The sequence below is a fragment of the Athene noctua genome, chromosome 10, assembly GCF_965140245.1.
Source record: "Athene noctua chromosome 10, bAthNoc1.hap1.1, whole genome shotgun sequence".
NCBI lineage: Eukaryota > Metazoa > Chordata > Aves > Strigiformes > Strigidae > Athene > Athene noctua.
In genome coordinates this window covers 14,247,099-14,264,313 of record NC_134046.1, presented here as the reverse complement: position 1 = coordinate 14,264,313, position 17,215 = coordinate 14,247,099, and the positions used below count along the sequence as shown (strand labels likewise).

Sequence of the window (17,215 nt, the reverse complement as noted above, 5' to 3'; positions counted from 1 at the left end):
TAAGCTTTGTATGGGATGCAAGGGACAAAGGCGCAAATGCTGGCTCCTAAATGCAAGAAAGACTTGTTCCCACAGCAAGTGCCAACAACCTTTCAACTTCAGGGCGCAGCAGGAGGCTTCATGTGTTCTCCTGAAATAGGATTGGAGAGAGAGCACAGAGCAGCCAGAAGCTGCACTTCACCTGAAACTTCAGTGTTCAGCAAGCTGAGGCTGTGCTACTTAAAGCAAGTAATGTGATGAAGTGTGAAAAAAGCACAGTTTCCTCACTGTCTTGTAAAACAGCCTTGCTAGTGTGATTGCTAGTGTTCATCTAATGTAGTCTGGGATGCTATGGCAAGCAGCTGAATTTTTTTTTCCAAATTTGCTGTAGGAGAGCCAGTGAAACATAAAGGATGGCTAGATGGATTCATGCTGAATTTGGAGGGTGTCTTGCCCAGCTTAAATTTAAAGCAGTATTAGTTGCATGTCTGACTGGAAAGCTATCCATCTTTTTTAGGCAAGGTGGGTGGGGAGTCTCTCTGAAATGGCTGTTACTGTCTGTGCCATAAAGGCCCGTGGAGGTGCTGGTGGTTGTCTCAGAAGCATTTCAGTGAGCAACACACGCTCATCTTGTTTTGGTTACTTCTACAAAGCTCTGAATGTCTTTCTGTATGAAAGCATAATACAAGTGGCTGTGGAGTTTTTTACTTGGTTTCTTTGGCTGGGGAAGCTCCTTTGCAGATAACACCTAACAACTGAAATGTTCTTGCAGGCTTGTGCCCTGACTGGGAGACCTGGGACCCAAAGAAACCCGTTGACAATGCTCGGGAAGCCATGCAGCAGGCGGACGACTGGCTGGGTGTGCCGCAGGTGAGGCTGTGCAGGCTGCCTGCCGGGAGCGCAGCGCTTCGCTTTGTACTTGCAGCCAGCTTGAATTTAGGTTGAGGAAAGCAGGTGAAGTCGCTTGGACACTTCAAAAGTTATAGTTTACTTATGAAATTGCCTGAGAAAAGGAAAATTGTAATACAATGCACTACTACATATCAGAACTCCGGTTGTGAGATTTTGTGTAGGTGTCTCTGCTGAAGACAGTGTGTAGGTGGGGTAGGAGAAAAAATGCTCCTGCAGTGGTGCCTGCTTTGTTAGTCCATGGAGTGAGTTTGTTTTACTGCATTGAATTCCACAGAAGAAAAACTCACTGGTTTAGGAACTCACCTGCAAAGGTGACTTTCAGATAGAGAACACTGTATTTGCAAACCAGATTGCTTTCATGATGATAAAGCTGGACAGAATTACTGAAGTCTCCAAAGTTGTTGCAGTAGCTTGTATTGTGGTAGCAGGAGAGGAGACTGAGCACAAGTTTCACTTTGCAAGTGCTGCAGTTCAGAGCTGTAGCACACAGGATTATGAATTGCTAAGTCTTTCAGTTTGTTATCCCCATATTGCTTTTCAAGGGGAACATAGCTACCATTGTGCCTTTCTGCTGTTTAATTTGTCACAGTCTCCTGAGAACCCTTAATAATCAAATCACAAAAAACCCGCAAACCACACTGGGAACACAATGAGCTTCTTGATTTTTCTTGCCATGAGATAATAAATGGTGTTGTGCGTATCAAAGGGAAAATAAATGTAAGAAATCACATTAGCATGTGGGAGTTTTGAAATGTAAGACTCTGTCTCATAGCTCTGTTTCTGTGTTGACATGCAGTAACCAAGGACTGGTACAATATATTTAATTGTGCTGTCTTTCAGGTTATTACCCCTGAAGAAATTATCCACCCTGATGTGGATGAGCACTCTGTAATGACTTACCTGTCCCAGTTCCCCAAAGCCAAGCTGAAACCAGGAGCTCCTTTAAAACCCAAACTGAATCCAAAGAAAGCAAGGGCTTATGGCAAAGGTAAGGACTTGGTGAGCTTAAGCTGCACGGAGTATTTAACTCTTCAGAAAGCTGGGTGGGGTTTTTTGCTTGTGTTGAACTCCAGACCTACTGTAACTGACTTCAAAGTTTCACTTGTGTACTCTTGGTGTGGTGCCTAGTTTCAGAAATACATGGATATAGTCCAGAAGACACTCCTAGTTCTAACATGTAAATTCCCCAAAGTCTCTGAACCTGTTCTGCAAGCTGCCAGCCTTGCAGTCCACAGCTGGAAGAAGTAGCATGATATGGGGCTCAAACAACCTTGGTGTGAAATTTAAACTAGCAGTATTGCTGCTGATGGTCATTGATCTAGCAGTGAATACTTCTCATTATAAAGCCCTTCTAAAGAGGAAAAATCTCTTTACATCTGTCTCTGAGCAGGCTCTCTGTAGAGGCAGTCTCCAGTTTCCCAGGCTTGATGGCATATGTGTATTAGGGTAGGTTAATTCTAAATAAATTATTTGAATTGATCAGTAGGTGTGAATACTTTGTTTGCACATGCACAAAGGTGGGTTGGTAACCCTTCAAACGCTAAATAGTGCCAAGCCTTTGCTGTAAAGGCTGTATTTGATAATTGGATAGACTTGTCCATAGATGTTTATGCCACTGTAGATCTACATAGGCATTCTTTTTTTTAACTTACCTTTTAAATGGATAATTTCCTGTAACTTCTGATGTGGTTCTACTCTAGATTGGAATTGTCACAACTAAATGAATAACAGATTTTTACTTTTAATATGCTTGGGATGTAGGAAGACATCACTTAAGCATTACACTTTGTTCTCCATTCCTTTTTTTTTTTTTTTTTTTTTTAGATCTGGGGGCTGCTGTCAGTCCTTCAAGATTTTTAGAATTAGTGGGTGTACAAGAGTGTTATGGAAAGAAACAAAACTTCACTTATTTTTTTTCTGTTGTGCGCTTTTTTTTTCCTAACTTGATTTTCCAGTGAAACCTAACTAGTGAAATGAATGGACGTGGACACTATCTGTGCACTGAAGAGCAGTCATTATAGTTGGAAGTGGGTTTAGCACTTACCCTACTTGGGGTTTATGTCCTGTGTTGGTGCCTTCCACAGCAAGCCATGATACGTAGACATACTTGTCAGACCCCAGATGCGTAGACTACACACCCCTTACTGTCTAAATGACTGATCAACCTGCCTCAGTCTGTCAAGTCTGGCTTTAGTCATGTTCTTATTCTTTCAAAAACTGGAATTATTTTGTTGTCTGCTTTCATGTGTACAGTGCTCTGGAGCCATTGTATGGAAATTATAAAGGGTGAGCAGCTCTTCTTGAAAGATTGATGTTTTCCTGAAGTTAATTGCCAAAACAGAGACACTAAATATAATTGACAATTCTGACTGCTGATGTGTGTCAGAACTAAAAGGTGACTTCGGCAGCAAGGGACTGACTATGAAACTGGGTAGGGTCTTTTGGACAAATGAGTAACAGGTCTTTATGCTTCCAAAAAAAAGGTGACTGTCAGGTGTGAAGTGGGTCAGTCTTAGCTTTTTTTTTTGTATTATTGTTTTTCCATGTAAGTTCTCATAACCTCCCAATGTGAGTCTTAGCTGTAGTACACCACAGTGGACACTGTGGGTTTTGCTTCAAGGGCAGCTGTGTGTAGACCTGATGTGAAATGAGCCTGCAGAGGTGCTGTACAGAATCGTGGAGATCATCAGTGATATACTATGGGTTCTTGTTTAACCAGCCAAAGCAGATCTCTGATAAGAGAGTAAAATCTAGAAGATGAAATGTGAGAAAGTGCTGTGACTAATGCTGTCCTGGCTGAGGCTGGCTTCTGAGGATAAGCAGTCCTTCTCGTTGTACTTGCAGAAGAAGGGAATCTGAACTCAAATACCAAATCCTAATTCTTGTGTGGTGGACTGAAGATCCATGGAACAAATGTATAGCTGTTTAAACCACAGAGGATAGTCTGAGGCTTAGTTTGAAAGAATGAATATGTCAATTGTTAACACCTTATCAGAATGCTCAGATTTCCTAGTAAAAACAAGATCTTCCTTGCATTGCTCTCAAGTTATTGTTTTCTGAAGATAAACAAGTTCAGGAATTCTGTTGTTCACAACCACTTCCTTTATAATCTATCAGACGATGCACTTTCCACTAATTGTGCTATGGAGCAGTAGTGCCCACGGTTTTATGAATAAGCTGAGGAGTAATTCCCTTGGACGGAAGGGTATATGTGTTTGGGCTAGTCTGGAACCAGCAACTTTGGGAAGTTCTTCCACCCACTCAGTCTGACACCACCATGACAGGTGTCATGACCTGGGGCTACATGCAGGGAGATGATGAAACCGTGCTGGTAAATGCGTGCTGTAGCAGGCCCTGTGCTGAGGAATAAGGAAACTGATTAAAAGTTAAGTGGAAGTGGCACTGAATTATAGAATTTTCATGGTTTAAAGAGGTTCCTGCATGCCATTTGTACAGTGTTTGCTCTGGCAAAGCAGTTTGAGCAGCTTTCAGAGAATAATAAATTTGAGCAGTGTCTGTACAGCTGAGTTCTGAAAATGGAGTAAAATGGGACAGTTTAGGTAAGAACCGTGTTGTTTAAATAAGTCTTTCACCCTTGGCTCTAGGGTAATGCCTTTACCAAAAGGCTTCCCCAGGATTTCTCTCCTGCCTCCCTGGTTGCCCTTCCTGCATGATTGCAGCATTTAGCTGTGTGAAGCAGAGCAGCTCCTGAAGAGCAACTGATACACATACCCTGCTCGCTGCCAGCATCGGCGGGGCACTCGGCGGCTGTGGGGGCGAACAGTGACTTTCACCCAAAGTCAAATGCCAGCTGGGTTCCTGACTCAGCCAGAGATCCTGAGATGAGTTGAGTGCCATGATTCAACCAATTTTTAAAAATGGTTGTATTGTAAGCGCAGGGGTTATTGTGAGCATGGTGCTCTGGGCAGCTGGTGAAGAGGTGTCATGCAGTGGCCTGGAGAAGCTGGTGCTGGGGGTCTGTGTGGGAGAATGGCTTGGACAACTTATGGGTAGCCTCCAAACTACCTTTTTGGGTTTGTAGCAACAGCTGATGTGCTGCTCTGCCTCACAGGGGTTGAGCCTCATGGGAACATGGTGAAGCAGCCTGCCATCTTCACGGTAGACACCATCAGTGCTGGGCAGGGAGACCTCATGGTCTTCATAGAGGATCCAGAAGGAAACAGAGAGGAGGTATGTCTGTCAAATATATTGTGTGGAAAAGTAAAGCTGGTCTGAAAACTGAAGTTTTTGCAGTAACCCTCATCTTTCACAAGTGAGGTCTTAACAGATAAATAATCTAAAAAGAAGTTGCAAAATACCATCTGTCAAAAGTGCAAGCCTCAAGCTTTTTCTCATAATTGCCTTACTGGATGAACTTGAAAAAAAGTCACTATCTGCAACTAAGCAACACAGTTCTGATGTCCAGTAGTTACAGTGCTTTAGCTTGACTGGCCAAGTACATTCTGACATGCTTTTAGATAACACACATCACTAAATCACTGTCTGCCCTTACTCATTCTGCAGGAATGGCTAAAGCAGCTATTTAGATGCCATGAATCATTTTGAGTTAAAATGCTGGTTTTAATGTTTATAGAAACTTCTCATCCAAGTGCTCCACTTGATCATGTTACAACATTCCAGAAAAATACAGCTGTACGTTGGACTTAATGTCTCCTCAGTTTTGGCCTGGCTTAGTAGAGCAATTAACAGCAAGGGAAAGGGTTCGGGTGGGGAGAAGGTAGCTTGCTTCGTCTCATGGAAAGACAAAACCAAAGGGGATTTTTCCATATGAGAAGAGAGGGTAGCAAGGACCCCTTTTCCCACAGCAATGTGTCGCTGGCATTGCTGACTCTGGAAATAGCTTGCAGTATCAAGCGCTACCCAGAAAAGTCTCAGGCACGCGTGCGTAGGCACAGCTCAACTTTGGATGTGTTTTCTCTCCCAGGCAAAGATAACGCCATCCAGTGACAAAAACAAGACCTATTCAGTTCAGTATATGCCAAGGGTTACTGGACCTCACAAGGTACGTTGTGTGTCAGTAACCAGTATTCTCTTGTTAAACGCACTGGTCTGCTGGTTGTTAATTTGAGCCTCTGAGGGCTGACTGTTTACAGACCATGTAATAGCCACTCTGGGCATCCTGAAGGACAGGCAACGTGGTGTGGCCTTAATTCTCCATCTGGGGTATTGGGCTGCTCCCTTCTCAAGGGGGAAGGGGGTGTGTGTTGGGAGAAAGCGTGTGGGTGTTTGGGTATCAGGTGCTAACAGCTGGCTCTTCTCTCACGCCGCGCCACTTCTCACAGCTCATGAAGCCAGTTTTGTGGGTTGTCACAGGGACACAGAGGAAAGTACCAGGTTGTTTCTATAAGGCGTTTCTTTGCTGATATGGTATACAGAAGGGTTTTTGCAGAGAATGTTTTCTGCCTAGCCCTGTCCCCAGACACCTGCAGAAGCAGGTTTATGATGGGTAATCCCATTGCTTGGCACTTGCCTGATTTGCTGGTCCCCACAGCCAGCCTGAAAAGATAAAGACAACTTCTGTGGCCACTTCATTGCTGGATGGTGATCTGCTTCATATTGGTGCATCCAGATTCAAGCATCCTCACTGGTGCGGCTGACCCTGTGATAAGTAGCACTTTAAGGAGGTAGCCAGAAGTTACGCTGCATGGACAAGATGAACATTGTGGGATGGATGGCCTCTCTCATCTCTGAGATATAGGCTCTCAGTGCTAGGAACACAGGCACTTACCCCACGCTTGGCTACGTGGTGGTGACACTGAACTCTGCCTCTGCCCAGTGGGTTGGAGCTGACACTGTCTGTCTCTAGGTTTCAGTGCTGTTTGCCGGGCAACACATCTCAAAGAGCCCTTTTGAAGTGAATGTTGACAAAGCCCAGGGAGATGCGAGCAAAGTAACAGCAAAGGGACCGGGACTGGAGGCGACAGGCAACATTGCCAATAAGCCTACCTACTTTGACCTCTACACAGCAGGTAAGCAGGATGAATGAGTGTCAAAATCCTGTAGCTTCCCCAAGTGTGAGGAGAACCTAAGACTTGGAGGAATAAGCAAACTGAAAAATGAATGAGGATGTGCAGCCCCATCAACTTCAGAGGTGAAATAATAGCCAAGGTGCTCTGGAGACTTCAGCTATGTGTGAAACATTTGAAGCATGGAGCTAAGCTGGGGAAGGAAAGCATTAAGCATTACCCAGAAATTTGCTATGAACTTGCTGAATGGCAGCAGGCAAGTTCCTGGCTGGTTTCTTTCTCCAGCTCATTTTAAAAAGGAATGTGAAATGCCCACCTCTGAAGGATGAACTATGAGTAAACTGTAAATGCTTAATGTGTTCTGTATTTAGCATTACAGAAAGAGTTTGTTGCAGTGCTACTTTGGTTCGTACTTCAATGATGAACTGGTTTCAACCTCTATTGTAATTATTAGAGGGCTACTATCTTCATGAGGGCATCTCCATCACATGACTTATTGCCTGTTAGGCCAATGCTGTAGCCTAGAGGAACGAGTCAATAAGATGCTACAAATGCTAATTCATTTAGAACAATGAGAAACTACTTAGGGCAGTTACTTGAAGTATTTAAACACCAAAATATGCTGAGTAGCGTATATTAAATTGCCTTCTGCCTGAGGGTGCTTAGAAATAAAATTAAATGTGGTTATAGTGAGGGGAAGTGTTATGTTCAGCCTCTAATTGGGAGAGGGAGTAGTCTGAATCATGTAAAGACATGTCTGGCCTCTGAAAGTGTCTGGAAGACTGTTTTTGTTGCATGATGAGTTGAATAAAATGTGAGAAGAGCAGGTGTCTGAACAAAAGTGAATACATGTAGTCCAGCAGAGAAGGATCCCTGTCCAGACCAGCATGCACGTTGAGCAAGCTCTTAATCTAAACCCCTTCAAAGCTTGAGAGATTGAATGGACTGATAAAGTTGTGGGCTAGTCTGTGATAGAAGTGCTGCAGAGTGGTAGCAGTAGGGTAATCAGGCTATATGTGTGTTCAGTACTGTAATACCCTGTGGCTGGAGCAGCAGAGCCCTGTCAGTTTGATGGCTTCATGGAGTTGCCACCATCCTGTCTTGCCCTCTCCCCTCTTGAATGACTGGTTGCTGTCAGCAGAAGCTGAACGTTTAGGCTGTGCCTAGAAATGGTAGCAGAGGACAGCTGGCTGAGATCCAAGATGTAGTGCATGTTGCTGTGGGGAAGCCAAGGTTTAGCTGGTCTTGTTTCCTTTGCAGGTGCTGGTGTGGGTGACGTGAATGTGGAAGTGGAGGATCCTCAGGGGAGAAGCCTTGCTGAAGTTGCAGTAGAAGACAAAGGCAACCAAGTCTACCGTTGCACCTACAAACCTGTTCAAGCTGGTCCTCACATTGTCAAAGTGACTTTTGCTGGGGAGACAATTCCCAAAACTCCTTGCGCTGTTCTTGTCGGAGAGGGTATGCTTTTTAAAAATGCACCTAAATGTAGATGGCCACTTTTCTTTTTGATGTGATCACAGAATATGCTTGGATCTTTCCTTGGGCATTCTCTGTACCTTTCAACATCTTGCACCTGATTCGGTGGGTCACTTGAGGATTCACAGGGTAAAACAGTGCTCTCTAACAGTAATATGGCTTTTGTTGCTAGAGTTTTCTTTCTGCCTAGACCTCCGAATGTTAAGCTTCCCTTTGTATTTTTTTGAAGTGTTTTATGCAGCTATGCAGTGTCTTGCAGTTTTCCACCTTTGTTCCTCAAATGACTATATTTACTGTTTTCCTCCTTAACTGACACCTAACTTGCTTTCTGTTCCATCCTTACGTGCTCCTATGCTTTTAGATCTCTGCTCATCTCTCCTGAGCTACCCTCCATTTGTGGAATTTTGGACTTCACTGCTAATGGCTTCATAGTTGGTAAGAGGTGTGCAGGATGCTTCGTCATGTTTGCTTTTTGTAAGCTTCTAGCCTGCAGCTTGTTCTGGCCGAAAGGGTTTTAGGTTTTGTTGGGGTTGGGGAAGAAGGTTGCAAGCAAACTGAAGCGGTGTCTGACCTAGTCAGTGAAACTGGCTTAACCACAAGCTGCCTGACTCAGTTGTGTAAGGGCACTGCGAGCCATTCCCACCCCACGTTGGGCACGCTCCTGTATTGTGCCACCGAGTTTTTGGAGCTAGCAGATGGCACGCAATCTTTGCTTACACCCTGTGGTGTAGGATGTGGAGCAATGCTGGCTGTTGCAGGGGTAAGGGTAAAACTTTTAAGCTATTGAAATGAGTTAAAACCTAATGAGCTGCTTGGCAGACGTGCTCCTGCTGTCAGCACAGCGTGTTTTGGGGAAATGCATGTTGGGTTTACACTGCCGGGAAGCTGTGGTTATTTGTAAGTCTCTTCAAACCCTTCAGGTCTCTGGAGTTGAAGACCACGTGATAACTGGGATTGTGTAACGAAAACTGTTCATAAGTGCACGTTACTTATGTATGTAGCCACTCTGCAGGCCTGGAGAAGCACTTTGAGTAAAAATGTAACCTACTGCCCCTACCCGTGGCTGCTTTGGTCTGCAGAGGGCTTGGTGGCTTTGCTTCTGAAAATATGAACTGTGACAAGCAGGGGGGGTTTGATGTGACATCTCTTAGCAAAGCGCGTGCAGAACTTGGCTTTGCTAATAGTCATTATTCCAGTCATGTGCTTCTGAAAGAACAGCTAAATAATACCGTTCACTGGGGCTTATGTGCAAAGGGAAACTTCACCCCATGCTGCAGTGTGCCTTTCAGTATGAAAGGCACAGCATGAAGATTGTGCCCAGTATGGTGAATATCTACGTGATAGCCGTGTAAAAGTTTTCTGTTGATAACTGGCATCAAATTGGAAAGCAACAGGGCTTCAGCATTTGCTTTCATTCTAAAAGATGGCCCTTGTAGGGGGTCAGCATTGCCTGTGTGCACCAAAGAGTACTGCCCGAAAGCCATGGGACATAGACAACGGCTGGGCAGACTCCTGTCTGTCTGCCTTAATGCTGTAACATTGAAACTTGTGCTGAAAGCTAAGCTGTGGTCGCCCTGAGTCAACATTAAACTAAAGGTTGTTCTGGACTGGCTAGGCTATGTGTTTGTTGAGAATCAAAGAAGATATTGATGTCTGAAATTCCCTTGCAGCCTGCAATCCGAATGCGTGTCGTGCCACTGGAAGAGGTCTGCAGCCCAAGGGCGTCCGCATGAGGGAAACGGCTGACTTCAAGGTTGATACAAGAGCAGCAGGGAGCGGAGATCTCGGAGTGACTATAAAGGGACCAAGTGAGTGTTTGGGTGAATTTGTGCTGTGGATGTATTTTGGAGAAGAGGGGGAAGTGAAGACTGAAAAAGAGGACTGGTAAGGAGATGGTGGCCTGATGGAACTGCTGGGATTTGTATCACCATATAAAGCCAAATTTCAGATGGATGTTCTGATGCTTTGTATCTAGTGAGAAGGTTTCAGTCTGCAGGGTGGGGTAAGATTACACCTGGTTTTAGGTCTCTCCATTATAATGCATATCAGTTAGCAAAACAGAAAATCTGTCTGCCTGCCATGGCCTCCAAGCTTTATGGATTTGCATTGCATCTTCATCTGATCTGTGGGAGCAAGTCATGCTCCAGTTGTTGGCAGGGTGAAAATCCTTTTCTTGTCAAGCTAGAAATGGCTCAGTGCAGCCCTCCTGGCGGTACTAGATGTTGGGCACAGAGCAGGGGAGAAGAGGGTCGAGAGAACCTGTAGGCTTACATGGAGACCTTCGGCCAGGAGCCGTCCCCAGGTCCTTTGCCGTGTCCTGAGCCCTGGATGTGGCCCCCTGTCTGGACCGTGGCAGGTTGGGGCGATGGCAGGGCCGGCAGCCGCTGGCCCTTGCAGCAGGCTCCTGAGGCTGCCAGCACAAGTGGCTGGGCTGCTGCTCTCGGGGAGCTGCTGTGCTCATGTGGTACTTGTGATCCAGTCACCTCCCCCCGGGCTGGGACGGTATTAAAAGGTGCATTGTATTGCCTTCACCTCCTCCACACGCACAGTGCTCTGACTGTGTGGCTTAATGCGGTTAGAGGGGGAAAAAAAGCAACAGATGTATCGATGTAAATTTTAGCGTATTAAGCTTTTCTCCCTAAATTCTTCATCTTGAAGAAAATGAAAAGTAGGCATTCCCTGCATATTTGTGGTTGCAAAGTCTGACAAATGTTAAGCTTTTTTGTTTTAACATATGACATGCATCATACTGCAGACTAAGAAAATAAAACACAAGGGAACCTATTAAGTCTGGTAACTTAAAATACTTTCTGCTGTATTTCTTCTGGAAGTGTTTGCTGTCTTTGTCCTAGAGGGCAACTAGAGCTAACTTTCCTTATAACATGACCTTTTTTCTTTTTTTTTTTCTGGTGGAAGAAATTTATTCTTGCAAGCTAAAATAAATACTAGAAAACATGAACTTGTCTTGAGTAATTGACGGCAGGATGGAAGCTGTTAAGTTTAATGCTGAACTGATCTTTCAACAGAGGGCTTGGAGGAGTTGGTGAAACAAAAAGGCTTTATGGATGGTGTATACGCATTTGAATATTATCCAGCTACCCCGGGGAAGTATGTTGTCATGATTACATGGGGTGGGCACAACATCCCCAAAAGGTGAGTTAGAAGTAGCTTTTCTGGATTTTTTGTGCCCTTCAGTGGGTTGTGTAGTTGGTGGGCTTTTAAAGCAGTGCTGACCTTTGAAGAAACTCTGTGGGGGACAAAGTTAGTGGCAAGCACTTGCTGTGACAGTTTACCTACAGCCTCTTTTAGGGCTGCAGTGGCTTATATTGAGAAAGCTTTGAAGGGTGGTTTGCATCAGTCTTGCTAAACCTGAAATGATGAGTACAAAACCCAATAAACCTTGGTGGATCATGCAGCTTGGACTTCTCTGTGACTTTTTGAATGAATCTGTTATTTTAGTGTCCAGAGCTACAGCAAGCAGTGCAGGCCAAGTATTTGACACTGGGGATTTGTGGTGCAAGATATAAGCATGTGATGTGTTGGATGACCTCTGTGCTAGAAAGACAGGCTGCTGGGCACTGTGCCACCACATGATAGCATCTATTAATTTGGGAAACCCAATGTAAAGCCTCATTAAAATGCCTGGGGAAAAACATGGATGCTGTATTTATCCTCATTTCTAATCCAATGCTTTGTTTTTCTCTTGTAGCCCTTTTGAAGTTCAAGTGGGTCATGAAGCAGGTCCTCAGAAAGTGCGAGCCTGGGGGCCAGGACTGCATGAGGGGATTGTGGGCAAATCGGCTGACTTCGTGGTAGAATCCATTGGCACAGAAGTTGGCTCTCTTGGTATGTTACTTTGCTTAGTTTGCCTGAAATATTTATATGTTGCAATGGTAGCAAGAACTCATGAGAAACAATAGCTTTCCCAGCAGTATAGAAACTTGTCTGTAAGATGGTTTTGGTCTAAACACAAACTTATATCAAAGGCAATTCCTAGAGACGGGAATGTGTGTGACTGGGGAGTGTTAATCTGTGGCTTTGTGGGATGAGATCCAGAAGAGAATGGTAGATTCTCTCCTATATTGCTGGAGAAGGGTGATAGAGAGCATCAGACATAGTTATGGCTAATAAAAAGCAGTTTGGGGAAGTGATGTTGAATTAGCAGCCACCACAAACCTAACATGAGGAACCCACTTGTTCCTTTTTCAGGCTTTGCCATAGAAGGCCCTTCTCAGGCCAAAATTGAGTGTGATGACAAGAACGATGGCTCATGTGATGTGAAGTATTGGCCCAAAGAGCCTGGTGAATATGCTGTGCACATCATGTGTGATGATGAGGACATAAAAGACAGCCCTTACATGGCCTTCATCCGACCGGCTTCAGGAGACTTCAATGCAGATAAGGTAGTGTGTGAGAGTTCACCCATATAACTACAATAGAAATGTTTCTGAAGGCTTCTGGTAACAGACTTGACTCTTCAGCTGCCTCTACTTAAAGCTCTCAATTTGCCATGCTCCAGTCAGGTATTACTCAGCTTTTTCTAATAACACTGTTGTGGTTTTGATTTAATGTAATGAAAACTTGCTGAATTAGTTCAAATTCTCAGCTTTCACACTAGCCTCTGCTTGTATTCCATGCTTCATGGGTTTTGTGGGAAGGGGAAGGTCTTTAGAAATAAATCACTTAATTTTACTTCTCTTTCTGAACTGCAAGCTAAGACTCTTGGGGTGTTTTTTTAGGTGAAGGCTTATGGCCCGGGCTTGGAGAGGACTGGCTGTATAGTGAACAATCCTGCTGAGTTCACAGTTGAAACCAAGGACGCTGGGAAAGCACCTCTGAAGATGTATGCACAGGTAAAAAGCCAAAGGCAGCTATGTGAAACTTCAGCAGAAGGGCTTTAATACTGATGAGAAAAATGCCTTAAGTATTTCTACTCAGTTATACACCACATAATTCTGGACATGTGTAATTCTCTCAAAGCTCTGTGCTTTGATCTGCGTAATATAGTCAGGCAACAAACCTAATTCAAGACAAGGTGACTTCTCCCTGCCGTATGAAATACATGGCTTTGCTTCCTTACTTGGAGTGTCCTCAGCAAAGCAAGCTGTAATTTCCTGGAGTTGTTGTTTGGAAGCACCTCAAGTGTCTCTGACTTTGAATTTCAAGCAAGCTTGTTAAAATGTGTTGTAGGATGGTGTTAGCATGAACAAGTGTTAGATGAGGAAGACTTGCCAGGAGTGTAATTTGCATATTTCTTCAGTATTTCTGAGCTGCAGTTTCTAGGGGAAAAAAACCCTCACATTTTGGAACAGTCTTGGGCTGTTCAAACTATACAAAGATTTTTAAAGTATCTGAACCTTCTGCTTGTATTACTGCTTTTTAGGATGGAGAAGGAAACCCTATCGATATCCAGATGAAAAGCAAGCCTGATGGTGTGTTTGCTTGTTCCTATGTGCCAGTTAAACCAATCAAACATACAATTTCTGTTGTCTGGGGAGGAGCCAATGTACCCCATAGCCCATTTAGGGTAAGTACAGAGACAGATATTACTAGTCCTAACCAAGTAGGACATTCATGCTCGCAACTACTTGTCATTACAACTAGATGATAAAACCCTTCTGTGAGCTTCGAGGAGGTGTGCCGTTCTCCTCCCTTTTTTTTAAGAATCTGTCCACTTGAAAAAAGCTTTCTGTTTTTACAAGTTCACATGTCGGAGGTCTCCTATCAGTCCAACTGCAATTGGGGGAGTTGGGGCAATTGACTCTTACCTTGATACTGTTTTCCTGTAGCCTCTGTCCAAGCAACACACTGACTTGACTGATCTTGAGCATGACATACATGTGTGATTCTGACCCTTGTGAATCTGTGTAGGTCCTTATAGGTCAAGGGAGTCATCCTCAGAAAGTGAAAGTGTTTGGACCTGGTGTTGAGAGAACTGGCCTGAAAGCAAACGAGCCGACCCACTTCACTGTTGACTGCACAGATGCAGGAGAAGGTAAAGGCAGGCTGGGCTGTTGCTGTGGTATCAGAACCATAGGTCATGCAAGGGTGGGGGATTCTGTACTGTTTCATGCTGGTTTTTCTTGTTTCATTGAAACACCTTGGAAGCAGAACATTGCAAGGAATTGCAGTGTGATCTGTTACATCAATTAATGTGGTGACCTGAACAACTACTGGAAATGGGAATATGCTGACTGTGTGGCTAGCAATGTCTCTACCATCCAGTAGCAAAACCTCCATCTGCTGTTCTTAGGTGATGTCAGTGTTGGAATTAAATGTGATGCTCGTGTGGTCAGCGATGAGGAAGAAGACATAGATTTTGACATCATCCACAATGCTAATGATACGTTCACAGTGAAATATGCACCACCTGCTGCTGGGCGCTACACGATTAAAGTGCTTTTTGCAGGAGAGGTTTGTAATCTTCATTTTACAGCCTGATGTTTCTAGAATCTGTTTCTGCTCTTTGATCATTGAGCACGTGCCGGTTGACAGCTGGTTGTGGCAGTTTACAGCTGGCTCCTTCCGTTTCAGCTCATGTGCACTACGTCTGGTCACTGTTTCTAAAAACACTTTTGTAGTACTTGAAGGTACACAAATGAGAGGGGTTGGCTGGAGACACTGAAGTTTAAGTATGTGATGTTTTGAGCTGACATAAAGAGTGTGGTCTCAGTGATGGGCCAAAGCTGCTTTCTAAAGGATAGAAGACCAAGGAAAATGGGAATAAAAATAAATTTTCCTTAAAAAGAAAAAAAAAGAGAGGGCCCTGCAAACTGTCCAACTCTTAACTTTGCCCTAGGCTTTGAGTGATACTATTTGATAAGGCAGGGCAGAGTGTTTGAGGTGAAATTTTATTCAAGATGGTGCTGGAGTTAAAGCAGAAGTATCTTAAAATTATTATCTGTCTAGTTTTGGCTAGTGACAAGTGAAGTGGTTATGTTTAGAGCTGTGTTTCTGTTGCAGGAAATTCCTGCCAGCCCCTTCAGAGTTAAAGTGGACCCCTCACATGATGCCAGCAAAGTGAAAGCTGAAGGACCTGGGCTGAACAAAACTGGTGAGAGCTGGGTTGAGGTGGTGTGGACAGTGCTGGACCATGAGGAGCTGTTGTGGGGTAGCCACTGCCTGGCTGAGCATTGCTGGGATGCAACAATCCAGTCCTGGGTACAGTGGGGTGGGATGCCAGGCTATTGGGAATGACACATTTCCCTTGGCATTTTGCTTGACTGGGCTTTGTAGGTACCGAATGCTTCTTGGGAAGAGTTTCTGTGTGAGCTCTGCATCAATTAGAATTAACATTTTTCTTCAGGTGTGGAAAATGGCAAACCAACGCACTTCACAGTGTTCACCAAGGGAGCTGGTAAAGCACCACTGGATGTGCAGTTCAGCAGCCCAGTGCCAGGAGAGGTGGTGGCAGATCTGGATATCATTGACAACTATGACTATTCCCACACTGTTAGGTACACTCCAATACAGCAGGTAGGTCCAACTCCTGTAGGAGTACAAGGGTGAATGGCTTGTGTTGCTGTAGTGCCATGACCTCCCTCCCTGGTACCCATGCACAAAGGAATGAGCAGATAAAACTTGCCAGGGTGTCCTGTTCCCCAGAATCCCTAAAGCCTGCAGGACAGTTGGGATTGGAAAGCAGCAATGCAGTTTTCTGGTGTAGTTATTGATAGCTTGTCACTGTTTTCTGGGAACCAGTGAGATACCAAAACAGTAATGCACAGCTCATGTTGTTATTCCACACCTTATCAGTTGAAGAGAAAAGGTGATGAACTTTCCCAGCATCTGAAATAGAGCTGGCTGCTGCACCAGCTGCTCTGGGCTGCCACGGACCTGCAGGGTCAGGGCTGTGGTCTGTCACCTCTCAGCAAGCTGCTGATGTCAAAGGAACTTTAGTGCAAACCAGAGCAGGGACAGAAAGCACAACGTTTGGGTGGTGGTGCAGCAGCTCCCTAGTAGGAAGGTGAGTGAGTTGGTGCTGAGGAGGGAAGCTGGGCTGCAGATTAAACGTCAAAGGGTTTTTCTGTATTTGAGGTTTACCCCTGGGTTGGGAAGAAATTCAGTCTAACTCGTTTTGGTTCACAGACGGATGCTTCTTAGCAACACTGTTAAAGAGCTGAATGTGGAAACTGCTAATAACCAGAAATATTTTTCCTTATACTGTGCTTGCATGTTTGTAAAGGGCCATTAAATGCCACAACGCAAAAATCTCATGTATTTCTGAAGACATCAGTGCTGTAGTGCTGAGATGAAAGCATGTTGTTGCTATTGTCCTGCTGAACAAACACATAAGCTACTCAATCGTCTGCACCAGCTTCCTTGAATGTAGCTCTATAAAAGCAGACTGATATGGAGGACTGCAGCATTATTTATCTGATAATGCTGGATTAGTGTTCTTGGAAGCACCACAGAGCTAACGTTTGGTTTTGGGTAAGGCAGTTGCATGATCAGGATGTGGCTGGCATGCCTGTTTGGAGAAGCTTTTGCTTGTTCAGTCAAGGTTGGTGTGCAGGAGGGAGGAAAGTCATCTGAACTCCATGCATGTGCGTGTGAGCCGTACCAGGTTGCTGTGTTTCACAAGAAAAGCAGTGATGAAACAAGCCAGGATGCCCAAAACAGGTTTCTTCCTTGGATCTCCCATCTGGAGAAGATGTTCACAGATAGCAGTGACAGGAAAGCAATGGTTAAAAAGAGGGGATAAAAATAGACTGCTCAATAATTAGAGTAACCTTGTTGTCCCTCCAGGCTGTGAGCACTTAGGTCGTTCCTGGACCCTGTCATTCTTGGGTTTGTAAGCAGTAGTGTACAAATGAGTGTCTGGACTCTTCAGAGATGGGGGAGGATGGACTAGGTAGTTA

At 44.5% G+C, this 17,215-nt stretch overlaps 1 protein-coding gene across 6 annotated transcripts in view; it reads left to right on the top strand.

Annotated features, from left to right (window-relative positions):
* The window catches only part of FLNB (filamin B), a 72,864-nt gene that overhangs the window by 24,685 nt on the left and 30,964 nt on the right, over positions 1-17,215 (top strand). For all 6 annotated transcript variants that reach the window (XM_074914676.1, XM_074914675.1, XM_074914681.1 and 3 more), the window contains exons 3-18: positions 752-849; positions 1,732-1,879; positions 4,964-5,082; positions 5,837-5,914; positions 6,719-6,881; positions 8,139-8,336; positions 10,025-10,162; positions 11,381-11,507; positions 12,064-12,200; positions 12,564-12,757; positions 13,094-13,207; positions 13,738-13,881; positions 14,226-14,349; positions 14,608-14,768; positions 15,318-15,408; positions 15,661-15,830. In XM_074914676.1, the coding sequence (XP_074770777.1) occupies positions 752-849; positions 1,732-1,879; positions 4,964-5,082; positions 5,837-5,914; positions 6,719-6,881; positions 8,139-8,336; positions 10,025-10,162; positions 11,381-11,507; positions 12,064-12,200; positions 12,564-12,757; positions 13,094-13,207; positions 13,738-13,881; positions 14,226-14,349; positions 14,608-14,768; positions 15,318-15,408; positions 15,661-15,830 (2,204 nt within the window). The remainder of the gene's footprint in view (positions 1-751; positions 850-1,731; positions 1,880-4,963; positions 5,083-5,836; positions 5,915-6,718; positions 6,882-8,138; positions 8,337-10,024; positions 10,163-11,380; positions 11,508-12,063; positions 12,201-12,563; positions 12,758-13,093; positions 13,208-13,737; positions 13,882-14,225; positions 14,350-14,607; positions 14,769-15,317; positions 15,409-15,660; positions 15,831-17,215) is intronic.